The sequence below is a fragment of the Pectinophora gossypiella genome, chromosome 28 (genome assembly GCF_024362695.1).
Source record: "Pectinophora gossypiella chromosome 28, ilPecGoss1.1, whole genome shotgun sequence".
Lineage (NCBI taxonomy): Eukaryota > Metazoa > Arthropoda > Insecta > Lepidoptera > Gelechiidae > Pectinophora > Pectinophora gossypiella.
The window spans coordinates 3,296,632-3,316,238 of NC_065431.1; the positions used below are offsets into that span (position 1 = coordinate 3,296,632).

Below are 19,607 nucleotides of genomic sequence, written 5' to 3' on the forward strand. Positions count from 1 at the left end.
ATGTCCGCTTACCTAACCTGAAGATTTGACAGGTCCGGTTTTTCACAGAAGCGACTGCCTGTCTGACCTTCCAACCCGCGAAGGGAAAACCAGCCCAATACAGGTTAGATCACATGCTTCCGAAAATTCATTTCTCGGGAATGTGGGTTTCCTCACGATGTTTTCCTTCACCGCTAAAGTAGAATGATGCAGAAAAAGGTAGATAATGCAGAAAAAAAAACTAGATTAATTAACTAATAAGGCATCAAGGTAAAGTAGAGGTATAAAGCGACCATATTGAGAACGGTGATCGGGAGACAAAACACTATGTACCGCCAGGCACCCATGCGGTAGCCCTGCTGCCAAGCTGATGCCGACGCCGCTATGGCCACACCAGTACCCAGGATTGTAGCTGATCCTGTTAAGAAGTTTTCCGCTTTATTACAAAAGGAAAACCTTCGCTGCTATAACTCTTTTACATACATAAACTCATAAAATGAGCTCGGTGGCGCAGCGGTAAACGCGCTCTGTCTGCGGTTGTTGAAGTTAAGCAACTTTCGCAAAGGCCGGTCATAGGATGGGTGACCACAAAAAAAAATCATCTCACGTTAAGCCGTTGCATTAGCAGTCGTTAATAACCATCAATCCGCACTGGGTCCGCGTGGTGGTTTAAGGCCCGATCTCCCTATCCATCCATAGGGAAGGCCCGCGTGCCCCAGCAGCGGGGACGTTAATGGGCTGATGATGATGACATTAACTCACGCCTATTTCACACCGGGGAGAGACTATGAAATCACATTTGCTTCGATCCTGACACACTTCTCTTGCTTCCTCCACATTCATCAATCGCTTCATACACGCACGCCCGTTCAGAGTAGATCGTACTAAACCTTTTCTAAAGACATCTCCAATTTGGTCAATGTCAGTCCTTCTAGGTCTTCCTCTGCCAGCCCTTCCATCAACTTTCGCTTTATATACCGCTTTCGCAATTCTATTATCCTTCATCCGCTCTACGTGTTCAAACCAACCTAACATTCCCTTCTCAATCTTAGTCACTATATCGTCTTTTACACCACATCTCTGTCTTATCACACTATTTCTCACTCTATCACTCAACTTAACACCGCAGATGCTACGCAAAGACCTCATTTCTACGGCATAAATCCTACTTTCATGCTTTTTCTACCATACCCAACATTCACTACCGTACTTCAGCGTAGGGACAAGTACTGCATAGTGAACAGCCATCCTCGCATCTTGCGAGATACATTGGCTTCTAACAACTGCATACATTGCCCCATTCACTGAACCTTAGTTTAAAATGAAGATGTAATTCTGATATTATTAAAAATCTTGTCTCCTATAAGAAGACAACTTGCGATCCGTTATAACGGGAAGAACCAAGATTATATGGTGAACCAAATGGTCTTCCATCGTGTTGGTTATGAGATGAATTAACAACCTCATCAACCACCAGGGTTACTATAGACCCGCGAAAGGCCCCCGACATGACTCACGAAAAGACTAAAGTAGTAACCGGGACCAACGGCTTAACGTGCCTTCCGACGAACGGATCATCTCACTTTCGGACAATCATGTCTAACTAAACTAGGGATCACAAAGTGATTTTTGTTATATGACCACACCGGGATCCGGAACCTCTAGATCGTGAGCCTAACGGTCCACCACTGGAGCATAGAGGTCGTTAATCTATTCGAACAGCATTCCTGCTCCACGGCAGTACTTACCTCCGACATTGCCTCCAAACGTCAAAGCCCACACCATATAGGGTATCCTCTCCAACATCACAATATCGCCGAACATAATTCCGAGTTTCGTGAGCACGGATACGGCGGCAAAGTTTGAAATTAAGCAAGACATAACTGCCGACAACTGTAAAAAACAATCCACGGAATTCAATATTTCCGGTGGCTTTCTTGAGTGCAGTTTTCATTAACACTGTTGGCTCTACCATTATTAGACGGCGATACGGCTCACTACCTACCACGTTGGTCTAACACACAGCTCGGTGAGGTGTGGGTACTTAGTTCATCTTGCGATGGAAGCACCTCTACATAGTCGTGAGCATACTTGGGTTCAAGATAAATTATGAAATTCTGATCACTAAATCTTCTCAAAGGGTCCGCTTACCTAACCTGAAGATTTGACAGGTCCGGTTTTTAACAGAAGCGACTGCCTGTCTGACCTTCCAACCCGCGAAGGAAAAACCAGCCCAATACAGGTTAGGTCACATACCTCCGAAAATGCATTTCCCGGGAATGTGGGTTTCCTCACGATTTTCCTTCACCGCTGAGCACGTGAGAATCATTTATGATCCTGATCCAAACAAATTGGTCACCATTTGTTATAGTCAATTAATAAACTGTTTACGGTTCGACTCCCGTCTTACTACTACAACTCCTGTCATACTACTCTGCCGGCTCGTCGGCCTCCAGGTCTCCACCTCCACCCTTTGTGCCGCAGTACTATTCATCTACCAATAAATTCGATCAAATGAACTAACCCATAAAAGGCTCTGTGCTCCTATTGTCGTCATTTGATTAATATAATTAGGAACCGTGTCTGCCGGGAAATGCTCCTTCATTTTATCAAAAAATCTGTCATGCAGGAGAAATGTTTGTAGAGTCTGTAAATAAAGAAGGGTTTTTATCGAAGAATTTACCCGGTATTTTTGGTAAATAACTAAAAGTATGGACGAAAAACCCAAAATCTATTTTCACGGATTCAGTCGCCGCCTATGCTAATTGATAAAATTTTATAATGAATTATATAACTTTAAATTAAAAATTTTAAAAATCCCCGACCAACAAAAAAGTACTCAATTATTGTGACAAAAAGTTAAGCTAAGAACACTCTCGACTGATATACCTTTCAAACAAAAAAAGCCGCATTAAAATCGGATCATCCGTTTGGGAGCTACGATGCCACAGACAGACACATACACATTTACACAGACACGTCAAACTTGTAACACCCCGTCATTTTTGCGTCAGGGGTTAAAAATTAGTGAAACTAGCAAAAAAATACCTTTTCGAAGAAGAATAGGCAGAGGAACACCCAGATGGTACTCCAGTCCACCTTCCACAGCAGCAAGTTGAGGTCCGAGGGGTTCACCAGTATAAGGAGCACACCCATTGAGATCACTATGATCCAACCTATGTGAGCCGCGCCTAAAACAAAACAATTTGATAAAAATGCCTGGGTGCTAGGGATCTATTCTATCTCTCTTTTGTTTTGTAGTTTGTTTTTTCCTGTTTGTGCAATAAAGTATATGTTATGTTATGTTATGATCCTTGAACAGTTAATAAAACTAGCAGACTGCAACTATTGCGCTGTCTATTATCTATAATCCACTCGATTAATAAATGAGAACGCACTGTACTCTCATATTAACTAATCTACATTCATATAAACTGTCGCTGTGTGTTATAAATTGGGTATGTGGGTATTATTAATACTCCATTCCAGATTGATAATACCAACATAGTTAACTTTTAAAATAGTTCTCAATGTACATACATACATACATAAACTCACGCCCGTAATCCCTAATGGGGTGGGCAGAGCCACAAGTAATCAAAGACAACTTGCAGCCACTGTTGATACGAAGTCCAAAGATGGATATGATGAACCTTATGGTGATAAGGGATTAGCCTATCGCCCATAACATAAATAGTTCTCAATGTATGTGTCATAAATTTCCGTATGGCTTTATGGCCGGCGAAATATTATTACTAATTTCATTCTTGTAAGTATTGTTAGACTTTGTCTGTAATACTGTAATTTCTTTAATGTATAATAAAGACTTTTGAAATCAAATCACTCGAAATTAACTCAGAATCATGGTCTGAATCATCCCCCTCAGTATTAGTTACGACATCACTAACACCCTATCTATCTGATAGTTTCCCCTAGTTTCGCTAAAACTCAAGAACGGCTGAATAGATTTAGCTAATTTTAGTCTTGAAATATTCGAGAAAGTCCTGGGAAAGTTCAAACGGTGATAAAATGTGAAAAAGGGTGAGATGAAGTTCACTGGATCTGGAGTCTAAAAGAAAAAAGTTGTTATTACAAATTATTCTCATAATGCAGTTGCTTGGTGCTTGGAAAGAGAAATTCCAAGATCGGGATGAATGGAACAAAGGGAAAGGGATCTTTTCCCTGCAGTGGGATGGCGTAGGCTAGTCTTCTTGTGTCAGGGATATTATTAAGGCCCCTGACATGGCTCATGTAACGACTACACATATCAGTGAACCCTAAACTGTTTACGGTTCGACTCCCGTCTTACTACTACTACCAACTCCTGTCATACTACTCTTTTTTCCCCTACTGTGTTTGAACATTTCTGTGGTGTCCTCTAACAATAAATACTTTATTTCTTTCTTTCTTTCTAACCGAGGCCAATAGCATGGATCATCTTTCGTTATAATCGGGTGATCAGCTTGCAATGTCCCAACACTTCCAACCAAAGAAAAAAACTAACCTCAAATCAAAAATGATGTTTGTCAACTGTGTGGTGCTTACCTAAGCCATACATGTTGATTTTCCTGAAGTAAATCATGATAAGGAAGACGAATAGGATGCAACCCAACTTCAGCAGGAGAGTGTAGTCAGTGATCTTGTTAAATTTCTGATGAAAAAGAAACAAAAATATTTAATATTTTATCACAAATAAAAATTATTTTGTGAAAAATGTATTTGCTGTTGGTAAACTAATCGCGACCTACATGGAAAATATTTTTTAACCTAAATGGCAATGAGACCTGAGGAAGCTCGGTTGACCGAAAGCTGAAAACTCTCGGCATGTCATGGGAGCAAGCTACAGAGGCTGCATAAGATCGCGAGGAGTGGAATTCTGATATTCGAGCCCTACATCCCAATAGGTGATAAAAGAATTGGAAGAAGAAGATAAATGACAATGTCAAAGCCTGAAGTGACAAGCAGCCAACTAGTTCACCAGCTAGTTCCCCGCTCACATACAACAGTTTGGAGGCGAGGGTGTGCTGTCGCCAAAGGATAATAACATAGTACCCGGCTAGCCACAAATTGGCAATGTGACCAGGGATCGACGATCCAACGGTGTTACGCTGGAAGTTTACATGTGTGTCGCGCTGTGTTTAGCGTTCAACTTCGTTAACGCGTTCTAAGCTATTCGCGTTGATTGTTGAACGCCATCTGTTGTATATGGGCGGAACTAGTTGGGGCCGCCACTATAAAAAACGACTATTATAAAATTTATTTAACACTTACAAAAGGCAGCTGTGGTTCAGGTTTCGGGTAGTCGACACCGGCCAGTCTCCGAAGTCTATTCCTTTCGATCTCATGGAACCACTCGATCAGGTCTCGCCTCACCGTGTCCCAATGACAACTGGTTCTATGGATACTAGATGCTGCCATCCGCAGCAATAGTTGTTCGTGAATCATCTCTGGGAAAAGGGCAAATTACATTAAAAAAAACCCGGCCAAGGGTGAGTCGGACTCGCGCACGAAGGGTTCCGTACCATTGACTAAGGAACCAACAGTAGGTTTTAGCCATTACTGATATCAAGCAAAAAACGGCAAAAAATTCGCGTTTGGGAGTCCCCCTTAAATATGTACTCGGGGTAACACGACCGAGCTGAGCATAGTACCCCTTGGTTGTGTGACTAGGAATCGACGATCCACTAGTGTCAAGTTGGAAGTTGTATATATGCGTCGCGCTGTGTAAACTTCGATAGCGCGTTTCAGGCCAGCATTATTGAATGGTGGCGCCATCTGCATGTGGGCGGAACTAGATGGCCAGTTGAGTCCGTCACAACCTAAATCCCAAAATCCTGCACGAGTGACTTACCAGCAACTGGCGTGTTATAATATTTCTGCGGTCGCGAGAACAAGAATATAACTCCGAGGTAGACTGTAGTCAGAAACAAGCAGATACCAACACCAGGCATCATCGTCCCATTGTACGATGTCGCCGCAAACGCCTGCAACACACATACATACATCTCCCTAGCGTTATCCCTTTTTTCACGTGACTTATTACGTTAGACCGCCGTCCGCGGTAAATTACTAACGCCAAGAGACGCATAGCGCTCATATGAGACCAGAGTGGCAACCCGATTTGTCTAAGAGTGTAAAAACAACGAAATCTGACTGGACAAGTTGAAGCAGAAAAGGCTTCGCTTTCACACCACTGTTCTTCCCGACTCACGATTTATTTGTGTAAAATGCGGCAAAAGATGCTATGATGCTATTGGTTTAATGCCACAAGAGATCTTTCGGCAAAACGTGATAGCTAGACAGCCACTGTTACCGTCATTCGTCAAGATGATGTGGCCAATGATGATGGTCTAGTGGTTCAAGCATCGGGCTCACGATCTGGAGGTCCGGGTTCGATTCCCGACGGGGAATTCGAAAATCAATCTGTGTGACTCTACTTTTTTGGATCGCACACTTCAGGCTGATTCACCTGGTTGTTCGAAAAAATAAGATGATTCCGTGCGTGCGAAAGCGCGTTAAGCCGTTGGTCCTGGGTTACTACCCCAAAACACCTCCACCAACCCGCACTGGAGTAGCGTGGTGGCGTATGCGCCATATAGGTATGGACCCCGTGGTGGTGGCGTATGTTGATTGAGGAGAGGCCTGTGCCCAGCAGTTGGACGTATTTATGTAAGTACATGTTTTTTCTTTTCGAATCCCAACATGGGCCGAAACCAATGATTTTGAATTTGTTTTCGAATTCATGTTTGGATCATAAATTATTATTACAATCAGATGGTCAGCGGTGAAGAAACCCACATTCCCGATAAGTGCGTTTCGGAGGTATGTGACCTAACCTGTATTGTGCTGGGTTTCCCTTCGGTTTGGAAGGTCAGACAGGCAGTCGCTTCTGTAAAAAACCGGACCTGTCAAACCTTCAGATTACGTAAGCGTGCCCCGTGAAGAACGAAGCAGTCGCTTCCGTAAAAAACCGGACCTGTCAAACCTTCAGATTAGGTAAGCATGCCCTGTGAAGAACGTGTGTAACTCCACATGCATATCTCAGACTTCGACACTCACCCCCTCTGTGGCCTCCCATCTCTCCCTACCCTTGTGAATAGCGTAGTTGAAGTAACTGTAATCTCGGTCCAAAACACCGGCTATGTTGGCATATAGGATCATGGCCATCAGAACTGGGGTCGGATTCAAGTGGCCTTCCTCCATAGTTCTGCAAAAAAGTGACGAACATAAAAACGGGGCAGCCACAAAACCCTCCTGACTCGCATCGCCAGCAGACGGGTCGATAGCGGTTTGCTAGCAAGCGCTTAATACGCCTGCAAAAATAGATTTTGCGGGCAGCGCAGGACCGATCGTCGTGGAGATCTTTGGGGGAGGCCTATGCCCAACAGTGGGCGTCGTACGGCTGATGATGATGATGAGTAGTTTTACAGCTTATTACATAATAAGTAATTTAATTTTTTGACGTTCAAAAAACGCTAACTTTGTAAGCCAATTTTGAAAAATAAATATTTTTGATGTATGTGGTCCTGTGGTTGAACATTTGTTATAGTCATTCGTGATCCTGACGTTCAACATTTTAGTAACTTGGCTGCCCAATATTGGCCTCCAGGGGCCTGTTCAATAAAACTTACAATTGTAAATTACAATGACAATTTGATGTACATTGCGGAGTGTATGATCACGAATATTTTACAGTTTCATATTAGCTACGCAATGAACATCAAATTGTCGTTGTAATTTACAATTGTAAGTTTTATTAAACAGGCCCCAGGCGGTAGTTCCCACGCATTTCTACCTTTTAAATAGTCATTAACCTCTTGATGACTTCGTCCACTTTAAATTGTGATACCTAAATTCTGGAGGGAATTAAAAAAGTCTAAGTTCAAGAAGTCCTTATGTGGAGTTGAGGATTTTTGAGCCATTTATTTCAGGCATTTTGCAAATTTATAGTTACAAAATCTAAATACACATTAAGTATATAATAAAATTATATCACATTGAAAACAATCAATCTATGACGCAGCCTGTGGTGGATGCCTTTAAGTTTTTTTTAATACACTTGGCAACATTTATTTTAATGTTTACCCACTTACTGAAATATTATTAAAACAAATAAATTAAATAAAATTTCAGATGTCATGTCAAAGGTACAGTAATGAGCAATATAATGTACCCACTTTAGGACTCTGTCGCATTAACATATTTGACATTTAGTGAGACTTACAGTTCAATTTGACAAAAAAGTTAATGTGACATGGTACCAAAGTGTATACATATTAATGCTCGTGACCATACATCCATTGCAAGATGAACTAAGTACCCACGCCTCCCAGAGCTTTCTGTTAGACCAACGTGGTAGGTGAGCGGTATCGCCGTCTATAATGGTCGAGCCAACTGTGTTAGTGAAAACTGCAGTTAAGATTTATTAACTCACTGGTGCAAGTCCGGTATCGGGATTCGAACGCACCCCGTTTGAGTAACACAGGACCACCGTGACTCTACTAATGACTCTCTCTCTCTCTCTCTCTCTCTCTCTCTCTCTATTTAAGAGCTGCGCTCTTGTCGTGGAGTAATCGCCATTCAAATTCAAATTCAAAAATATCTTTATTCAATAGGTAACATAGTTACACTTTGAATCGTCAATTTTACATAACGAACGTCTCATCTCATCACAACCATTCCTCTCTTCTTCCCGCCAAAACCTTCACCTCCCGATACGACACGACCTGCACCTTCTCTTTTGTTTCATAAATGTTATCCTAGGTCTACCCCTTCCTCTCTTCCCTTCAATTTTTCCTTCTATAATGAACATCTAATCTACTAATGACATCCAGTTAAAATTGAAATCTCACCTTATACATATAGGATTCATAATCAGTATTGCCACAACGTTATCCACAGCTAAACATAAAGCAAACGTCCCAGCGCATATAGCTGGGGCAAACAGTATGAAGAATCCGTTTGTCAACTGAAAAGAAAAAAAAACTCGCTCCATTGTAAGGAAAACTTTGAGGGATGATTTAGACCATTTATTTATTTACTAGCTTTTGCCCGCGACTTCGTCCGCGTGGAAGGGTTTTTCCCGCTAATTCCCGTTCCCGTGGGAATTTCGGGAATTCCTTTCTTAGTGCACCTCTACGGTACCTAAGCTACGTCCCTTCCAAATTTCAAGTGCCTACGTTTAGCCGTTAAGGCTGTGCATTGATATGTCAGTCAGTCAGTTTCTCCTTTTATGTATTTAGATTAAGGTACAGTCATGAGCAATATAATGTACCCACTTTAGGACTCTGTCGCACTAACATATTTGACATTTATTGAGACACAGTTGAATTTGTCAAAAAAGTTAATGTGACAAGGTACCAAAGTGTATACATATTAATGCTCGTGACCGTTCATTACAGTATGACCCAATGCGCTGTATGACGAGAAAACAATATAGAAACTAATACAACAAAAATAAACATTTCAATATCTCCTATACTTAAAGGTTGCCTGGAAGAGATTGCTACTTAGCAATAAGGCCGCCTATTGTACTAATTCTATTTCTCTTTTGTTTTGTATTTTGTTTTTTCCTGTTTGTGCAATAAAGTATTTGTTATGTTATGTTATGTTATGTTATTGAATGAAAAAAAGAAACAAAAAGAAAAAGAAAACTATAAATAACATGAAAAACACTAAAAGAAATTACAATTTCAAAATTAAAAAGTAAACTATCACACAAAAAAAAAAAAATACAGTAAATCAAGTGGAAGTTTCCATCGCAAAAGTATAGAATTCAGTCACTCGGAATGAAGTCAGTCAGACTCATCAGTGAAAACTGCCTGCCTAAGTAAATAATAATAAAATATACCTAAAGGCACTTCCGAGACCTTTCAGACTGGGCCATTTTAAAATAACGCCCGGGCGTGGTTGTGTCAAATAAAACTGTAGATCACATTTTCGTCCGTTCGCAACAGAAAACGTCCCACGAACTCAACCGCACTCGTTGCCAGTGACGTTTCACTAGAGTGTTTCCACTCTTGTCCATAATTAGTTGCGGAAATAAAAGATATTCTAAAATTAAACTAGATGGCGCTAGCGATGCGCCGTCATACCTTATTGCACATAACTAAATTTCAACAACGAATACAATACAATTTATATACAGAAATTTCCATTTGATATCAACTCAGAATCATGGCCTGAATGATCCCTCAAAGTTTTCGTTACGATGTCACTAACACCCTGATAAGTACAAACAGGAATTGGAGAAATTGTAGATGAACTCTGTACTAGATGAACAAAAGGCGGCCATTTTGCTTACTCACCTTGTATAACAATACGGATATGAGATCGTAGATTCCAGTTTCGGTTGCAACGGCTATGCACATCATGGCAAAGATGAGTTCAAACAGATAGTCCAGATTCAACCAGGATACTAACGTATCGGGACCTGGCCTAACTTCCAAGTAGGCAATAATCGACAAGCAAGCCACCCCTATTACGAATATCGACATCATTCTGTTAGCCTGTAAAGAAAATAACGGTGTTAATTCCTGTAAACATACATACATAAACATCCTATATACATCCCACTGCTGTGCACAGGCCACCCCACAGTCAACCGGAGGGTATGGAGCATACTCCACCACGCTGCCCCACTGCGGGTTGGTGGAGCTGTTTTACGGCTAATAGCTGGGACATGCCTTCCAAATCACTCAGGTGATTGAATTAATGTCCTTACCAAACAATGGACAGTCTCACAAAACGATTTCGCCAATGTCCACATCGGGACTCGAACCCGGACCTCCAGATCGTGAGCCCAACGCTCTAACCACTAGACCACAAGTTTATAACACAATCAAATCAGATATCCTCAATACGAGATTCTTAGAATATTAGATTATCAAAATAGCAGATTCTCAATATAATATATAAAAACCGGACCTGTTAAATCTTCAGGTTAGGTAAGCGGAAGAAGGACCCTGTGGACCCTGTGCGGGATAATGCTAGAGAGATGTATTAAAGTAATTAATCTGACCTGAAGAAACAGCAACGCAAAAAGAAGTCCTAGAAGAATCAGACTGTATCTGGAAGCGTCATTCGGTTTGACCACATTCGGTGGTGGCGGAGTCGTCGTGGTGGTCGTGTACCGAGGGTCGATGCCCTTCAGCACTTGTATGGAAAACGCCACCGAGTCCAAGTCCGTATTCGCATCCAGCTCTCTCTGGGTGCTCATGTTGAGAGAGTACTTCAAGCCGTAAATGACCCTGAGCTCACCGTCACCAGTCTTATTAGCATAGTGTCTATGGCCATAATGACGACCCCCAACACCTGAAATGAGGGAATTTCTTTTCGATTTTTTTTATTTTTTATCCTAGTTTGAATATTTTTACTAAACCTTCAGTCACTTCAGCTTTTTTGTGACTTGTTGTAGATTTGCCGCAGATGGCATTAACTACTTGGCCGGACAAATTGGGAGCGCTGAAGGCTTAAGACAACATAACCTGAGGGTGCCCAGTTGGGCGCGAAACTCGGCTCAGGGCGTCGTCTGAGAGGAAAATCATTTAAAATAATTAATCGACCCTGGTGAGTCGATAGCGATAAGCGCTGTTTGAGGGAAATCGTCGGTATGGTGGTGGTCACTTCAGCCTTCAAACAGGTGGATAGTAGCATTCACCAAACATACTGTAATAAAAACCTTTGCCATGTTACCCGGGATCCCAGTGGAGCACGGCCCTTAGTGCGTACCTGGTCTCTTAGTGAGCCATGTATGGGTCACGAACGTATGGAGCTAGTCCGCCATGACCCGTATATGGATCACTGAACTGTCAACGTGTTAAACCTAGTATCAATTTTTATTTATACTTGTTATAAAATAGACACGGTGGGAAGTTTTAAAAGGAACTTGAAGGATTACTATTTGAGTCTTGCTTGAGCATTAGTCATATTTGTATGTATTTACTTATTTAGGAATATACATGTATTGTATAATGTATATAAATGTGTATATTTATAACACCATATCGAAAGTATATAATAACAATGTATATAATATATGTTTATATTATATTTATGGAATATACATTATATTATAATTAAATAAAATTTGGTTTGTTGGTTTAATATTTTGTATTATATTAAAATAAGTAATTTCGAAATAATTTGTACGCGTAGTATGTCTATCTATATAATATTATACGTTGAATATCTCTCTCGTCACGTAGGTCAGCTGGAAGAGATCTCTTTGTTTAGATAAGCATACTATACATACATACATACATACATACATATATAGCGTACTATCTGTTTTCTATGTATGTTGCTTGTGTCTGTTTTTTTGTGTACAAATAAATAAAACTAAAAATAGGCTTCAAATACCTCTGAAATTCGCAAACGTGTAGCTGTAGTATCGTTCGTTGTTCCAGGGCACGAAGTTGTATGGAAACTTCACGGCAAACGCCGACATGGGGTGGCGAGAGAGATTGTAGCGAGTGAGGCGCGCACTGAGCGTCGTGCTAATCACCACTGTCGTTTTCCTAAGGCGGGTTGTTACCCAGGTTGTGGTCACAGCGGAGTAGGAGTCCTCGTAGATCCGGTGATCTACCTGCCAACACAAAAATAAATACAGAGAACGACTGTGGATGAGCGTCCTGTGGTCGAGCGTTGGGCTCACGATCCGGAGGTCCTGGGTTCGATTCCCGGTGAGGACATATCACAAAAATTACTCTGTGGTCCCTAGTTTGGTTAGGATATTACAGGCTGATCACCTCATTGACCGAAAGTAATATGATCTTCGGAAGGCACGTTGAGCCGTTGGACCCGGTCACTACTTAATGATTTAAGTAAGTAGTCGTTACATGAGCCACGTCAGAGGCCTTTGGCGGCTCAATAGTAACCCTGACACCAGGGTTGATGAGGTTGGTACTCCACCTCACGATCCACACGATAGAAGAAGAAGAAGTAGACGAATACAGAGTGTTAGTCCTAGACCTAGTATAAAAAATTGGAGAGCAGACTTTCCAAGCTCTTGAATGGCAACCTTCAATTAAACCACCAGCTGCTGTCGCTGTAGTCGAGATCGACTGTGAAGCATCATCATAACAAATTGACAACCAATCTCTGTAAAAGTGCCCGCATCTTGTCACAAGCGACGGCGTGTAAAGACACTGTACAACCGATATTGTCATCATCAGTCATCACCCCCTAGCATTATCCCGTTTTTCACAGGGTCCGCTTCCCTAACCTGAAGATTTGACAGGTCCGGTTTTTCACAGAAGCGACTGCCTGTCTGACCTTCCAACCCGCGAAGTGATAACCAGCCCAATACAGGTAAAAGTAGATAGGTTGGGGTTCATTTTAACAATCATAACATCTTAATTTTGACCACGGAGGTCGTATTTGTTTATTGAATGCCAGTTTTGTGTCTTCAAGGCTAGAGTGAATAGGCTAGGTAAGCGTGATCCACCCTAGACCATATCGTCACTTACCATCAGGTGAGATTGTGGTCAAACACGAGCCTATATTTAAAAAAAAACTACTCTTACCTCTACATCTTCAGCTTCGTGTCTTTTCACATCCGAACGGTTGAACTTGTTATGGTTGTAGTATAAACGTTCGTACTGACAGTTAAAGAACACGTTGGAATCAGCGAAGGGACCCATGTACTGAACTTCCAAATCCACACTCTCATGTGTGTTATCGATGACGAGAACTAAAATACAAATAAATATAGGCAGTGTTATTACAAAAGACGACTAATGATAAACTACATCCATACTAGTTTGTTCCGCCCACATGCAACAGATGGCGCCACATTCAATAATGCAGTCTTAAGGCAGTCCTGAAACGCGCTATCGAAGTTTACACAGCGAGACGCATATATACAACTACCAACATGACTCAGGTGGTGGGCTTGGCTAGCGGGGTACTATGCACAGTTCAGTACCCCGAAAACATCCTTTGGCCAAATACTAATATATCCAGATGGTATGGCAATTTTATAATGGGACTATTCGCGGTTTTCAAGGTAGGAAGCTAAAATTTAGTTCCCTAAATCTTGTAATCCCGAATTTAACGCGATACTAACATTTAAAATGCTGATCCTTGTCGATATAGGTGTTCAGCTCCTTAGGTAACTCGACTGGCAACGGTACTACGTTGATAAAGCCAGCGCTGGAGAGGAACCAGTACAACAGCAGTAGCCAGATCAACAGGAACAGAGCCAACTTCGCAAAGAACGCCAGCCAGGTCAGACAGATCTTGCACTGGAAGGAAACAAATATGTATGTATGATAGCGCGACAGCGAAATATTGAAAATCTAAATATTATATTAACTGTAAACGACACGTGCGGCTAACAAACAACACCTGCACTTGTTTTCGACACACGTGCAAGGTACGGTAGTGGGGACAACCCTTATAAGACCGCGAGTCCGCGACGAGAAGAAACCACACGAGTTGTACCATTCTTGTGTCGAACTCCGTACAGAGAACATCCAATAAAAATAATCTGTGACAGTGAGCCATCGTTTAACTGGCGCTATGCGTCCTCCACAATGGTCCCTGTTACCTTGGGATCAGAGTACAGTACTCGTGTTCTAACATGTATAATATTAACATAAGACCTATTTTTAGTAATAATTAGATAATGCAATCCCGACTTGAGATCGCAAATTCGAGATCCCGCGGGATTGGAAATATCAACCCTGAGAGAATAATGAGCCCGGAACGCGCGCCAAACAAGTATGAGCAAATAGTTCATACTTCAGCTTTGCACTTCACTCGTCCGCAAACTTTACGACGCACGGAGCTCCGCGATAGTATATTAAAAGGTCGACTTGTGCATTATATCGACTATCGCATAAAGAAATCCCTCCTTATCACAGGAAAGCTAAATACAATGTGTAAAATTGCTGTCTATCACATAAAATATTCATTGCCGGTAAAGTAGCTAAGGAATTTGAGAAGCAGTATCTCATCTGTTTACAGGAGTAGTAGTAAAAGAGAGTGGGGTTAAATCGGCGACGACGGTTCTCATACAATATGCGCGTCAGGGACTTTCCAACCACTTTCTTCTATTCCGTGGTTTAAATACTTAAAGTAATCTTACGTAGTTGACGCGCTCTTCGTATTCCGCATGTTCTTCTTCGCTGAAAATAAAATTATGTTATAAGACACACACATACATAAACTAACGCGCTAAGGCCTACCCCTTAACCTTAACCATAAGTAATCAAAGACAATTTGCAGCCACCATTAAAACGAAGTCTTAATAACGAAACGAAGTCCTTTCTCAAAAGGATCTATCGTCTATTACATGATTAGTCCATCATATTAAAAAGGTCGTAATCCTATTGTTGGATTTTGCGACTGAAGACATGAATTCCCAGGAAGGCAAGCAACTGAAAGTGTTTTATGTTTGGAAATCTGGACGGCAGGAGGACAGGGTACTTTCCATGGACGGACTTTGTACGTACCGTCATAAATAAAGATCACATCACACACTAAACTAATAAGCATACTTACATTGTCATGCAATATTGCTTCGCATATCCCACCGCGAACGGCCTACATAGTCACGATCTAGAGGAGAGTTAAGCTCACGATCTAGAGGAGAATTAGGCTCACGATCTAGAGGAGAGTTAGGCTCACGATCTAGAGAGTTAGGGTCACGATTTAGAGGAGAGTTAGGCTCACGATCTAGAGAAGAGTTAGGCTCACGATCTAGATGAGCATTAGGTTCACGGTCTAGAGGAGCGTTAGGCTCAGGATCCAGAGGTACTAGGTTCAAATAGGTGTAATCCACGAGACCGTTCGTAGATAATCAATTAAGAATACTTACATAGTCATACAAACAGAACTGGGGGGCTGCTCAGGTCGGCAGATGCAAGGTGGCCGATATCTCATGCGAGGTTGCCTGATCTCTCCCGCGTGAGGCTTGGCAACTGTAAGTAATATTACATTTACAATAAGTTGTACAGAAGGGATCGCAAATGAAGACGTGTTACAAGGAGAAAAAGAGACAATTGAGGCAGGATGATTGGACAATTAAGATACACGACGAATTCATTAAAAATATCATAGAAGGAAACCTACAAGGAAAGAGAGGAAGGGGAAGACCAAGAAGAGCTTACATGGAACAGATTAAAGAAAAGGTGAACGTCGTGTCTTATAAGTCAAAGAATTAGCCTTTGATAGACAAGGATAGAAAATACTACTAAAACGAATGATGAGTTCGATGATGATGATAATGATCGGGTTACTGCAAAAAGTCACGAAAGTAACGAACTCGAGTTTCAAGGTCTTCAAAGTTTTTTTATTATGACTTTCATTCAGAAGTAGCTAGGAGAAAGAAAAGAATCTTGCATCTCAACTTACTCTTGGCATCATCTAGATAGTACACCAGGAAGTCACTTCGGAACGCCGTCAGTTTTGGTTCCGGAATGGACGTGGTCTTCCCTGCCCAAGTGAGCAACCTGCGCCGATATGCTCTGAAAACCACAAAATACAAGGCACATTTCATATTCGCTGGTCGGCGCCAATATCAATTTTTGACGTGACTTAATAGTAGATTTGCCGCAAATGGCATTAACTACTTAGCCGGACAAAGCACTTCTTCTATCGTGTGGTTTGTGAGACCAATAGCCGCCGTCATCACCCCTGCTCTCAGGGTTTATTGAGCCACCAAAGGCCCCTGACATGGCTTATATAAGACTTCTTACTTACATCAGTAAGTAGTAACCGGGATCAACGGTTTAACAAGACTCCCGAAGCACGGATCATCTTACTTTGGAACAATTAGGTGATCAGCCTGTAAATCCTGTTAAGTCCTAATCCTAACCAAACCAGGAATCACAAAGTGATTTTTGTGATATGTCCCCACAAGGATTCGAACCCGGTGCCTCCGGATTGTGAGTCCAACGTTCAACCACTGGACCGCGGAGGCCCTACAAAGCTCTAACATCCGTATTATACAAGCGCTTACCCAGAATCCAGCTCAGGTGACTTCATTCTCACGTCTTTTCCATTTTGCTCTGAAAATACAAAGAAAATACATTTCACAGTACTTAAGTAATTTATTTTATTGGCTTTAGGTCTCTCTCCCTAATCCGAATGGATAGACCATAAGCTTTGGCATTTTTGTCTACGTGACTTATTGTAGATTCTTTCCGGCCAAGTAGTTAATGCCAAGATTTTTCTTCAGGAATGTGTTTAGGGAGTAAACATACTAAAATTCTCCACGTCTAGGACGCGTGCCGGATTGGGGGGAAGGAGGGAAGGTCCCATTTTATAGTTTTTCGCTAATATCTCAAAAACGGTGCATCATTTCCAAAAAAAAACTCTGCGATTGTATGAAAGCTCATACAATTTTCTACAACATTGTCATTATACACTTTTCTGAATTCCCACCCATTTTCGAGCTACAGGCTATGGAAAAGTGACAATAAAAATTTACCCCAAAAAGTATGAGATCTTCGGTATACAATCTTATATTTTTGAAACAAAGCCAACCGCTTGGAACAGGTGTTTTGAGGGTATTCTGAACTGATTTAGTTTGAAGTAAAAAGCAGTACCAAATTTTTGCAGTATTCTAGTTCGTGTGCTATCTAGCCGGCATTGTTGGTCAAAGATTTGGCTTACCGGAAACGATGGTTCCATGCACATCCATCACGCTAGTACTGTTGTACTTTGCCATCATGTCCGAGTGTGTCCATTTGATGCCCACGTCTGGCCACGATAGGGATCTCGGCCGTCTGTAATAAATTTATTTATATATTTTAAAATAACAACTCATTGGCACTGAGGCACACATGTGCCTCAGATCTGGCTCCAAACCCTCGAACATCGCCGAAGCGTTGCGTATATTTTACAGGTTATATTTCACATACAAGCGGGGGTAGGCCCGCTACAAGGTGGACCGATGATCTGGTGAAGGTCGCGGGAAGCCGCTGGATGCGGGCAGCGCAGGACCGATCGTTGTGGAGATCCTTGGGGGAGGTCTATGCCCAGCAGTGGGCGTCATACGACTGTTGATGATGATGATGATTTACATACAATTGCACGAACTGATTCCACCACATTCATATCTGGGAAGCTACAAAACCAAGTTACAGGTAATGCTACTTACATATTATCTGAAAGCTCAATTCTTTCTTGTCGTTCAGCTGTCGTTGGAACTTTGATTATATTTGCATCTTCGTGATCAGGATTTCCTTTTTCTGTAAGATAAAATATCAAGCTAGTGCTGTATTGTTGTTTCGGTAGAAAGATCAATGACCGACTATTGGTGGCACGGTTATTGAGCCACCAAAGTTCCATAATATGGTTTATGAACGATGACATAGTTAAGTACATAGAGGCCAGGACCAACGGCTTAGTATGCCATTGTCTGTCATAACATAAACAGCCTATATACATCCTTCTGGCCACAGAACTCCTGTCAATTAACTGGAGGGGGATGGATCAGCCTATCGCCCATAACATCAGTCCATCATGTTAGAGGACACAATCCCTCTGTCGGATTTTACGACATGCAGCTGAACGTGTTCCATGTTTTTTAAAGTCTTATTAGTGTTTGGCAAAAAAATATCCTGCGTGGATCACTCGTCTACTGTAAGCTCAGTCAACCAAGTCTCTGCCGCATCCGTCACACCATGGTATAAGAAGACCAAGGTATGCTCAATCCTGACGAGCCCCCATTGCTAGCCCATTGATGACGTAAATGTTACCATTAAATTGGTATCGTCAACATTTTAAGGACGTAAATTTTATTATTGAAAATTATGTGAATTAATGACTAATGTATTCAATGATTATTATTTGCCACATATGTATATAAAAATAATTAAAACTGTAAGCGAATCTTTTACTAAAAGTTCAAAATATCCTTGCAAAGTAAACATAAAAACATTGGTCGTGGGTAATTTATTTTTTACGAAATGGCTACGCAGGGCGGGATGACGTCAGCTGGGCTAACCTTGAAATGTTAGCTGTCACTTTTGACCATCGGTCACACAATGCAGCTTGGCTATGCCGCCTGGTAACCGGTGTAGAGGGCACTCGTTCACTATGTACGTTAGGATTTGATCCGGGTGACCGAATTCATAGTACATGGCGTCTCCTTTAAAACTTGCCTTAAATAATAGGTACTTACGATTATTATCGTCCATGTTTTTCGAATCTTTTTCAGACATCGTGACACAACTCTTGGAAGTGACCGGTTCATCTGTCCGGCTCCGTCGGCCGAAATCCTCAGATTTTGACCTGATTTCCATGGAGTTCACAAATCACTATTTAGAACAACGATTTAAACGAAGTAACCTTTTTTATTCTAAGATACAGAACACAAAAAGCTTTTGACAGATAATCTAATTTCGTTTGTTTAAAATTTTGATTTATATTTCTTTTATTGACTTCAAAATCAAATTTCGAAGTGTCTTCTGTTTGGCTTGTGGTTTGTGGTTCTATCAACTGGGTCTTTGTGGTTCTACTAAAGCATAGAGCAACACGGGCCTCCGCGGCACGGACCTCACTAAAACTAGATAAGCGTCTAATTATACAACGGAGTTTTTAAGAAGCATTACACCGATACCAACTCATATAACGGGTTGGACTCGCCCCAACCTATTGCCATTAAACAGGCAGAA

At 41.5% G+C, this 19,607-nt stretch overlaps 1 protein-coding gene across 1 annotated transcript; it reads right to left on the reverse strand.

The window, feature by feature from the left end:
- Nucleotides 1–233: 233 nt before the first annotated feature.
- Nucleotides 234–19,154, reverse strand: LOC126379082 (uncharacterized). The gene is made up of 21 exons (XM_050027645.1): nt 19,115–19,154; nt 18,089–18,179; nt 17,602–17,714; nt 16,946–16,994; nt 16,339–16,451; nt 15,803–15,905; nt 15,071–15,110; nt 14,048–14,225; nt 13,506–13,672; nt 12,340–12,565; nt 11,000–11,292; nt 10,287–10,487; nt 8,832–8,947; nt 7,039–7,186; nt 5,831–5,963; nt 5,251–5,426; nt 4,525–4,630; nt 3,028–3,170; nt 2,504–2,626; nt 1,728–1,872; nt 234–397 (listed from the first exon to the last, which is right to left on the reverse strand). Exons 1-21 carry the CDS (start codon nt 19,152–19,154, stop codon nt 234–236), a joined length of 2,868 nt encoding a protein of 955 aa, XP_049883602.1.
- Between the last annotated feature and the right edge of the window lie 453 nt (nt 19,155–19,607).

What these genes read in the sequence shown, in the direction of transcription:
- LOC126379082 (XM_050027645.1), bottom strand. Translation starts at nt 19,154, where the DNA reads ATGTCTGAAAAAGATTCGAAAAACATGGACGATAATAATC. An exon ending in GCATGGAACCATCGTTTCCG is followed by an intron (nt 16,995 to 17,601) that starts GTAAGCCAAATC and finishes TTGTATTTTCAG; the next exon opens with AGCAAAATGGAAAAGACGTG. An exon ending in GAGCACAGAGCCTTTTATGG is followed by an intron (nt 1,873 to 2,503) that starts GTTAGTTCATTT and finishes TGTTTTTTACAG; the next exon opens with TTGTCGGCAGTTATGTCTTG.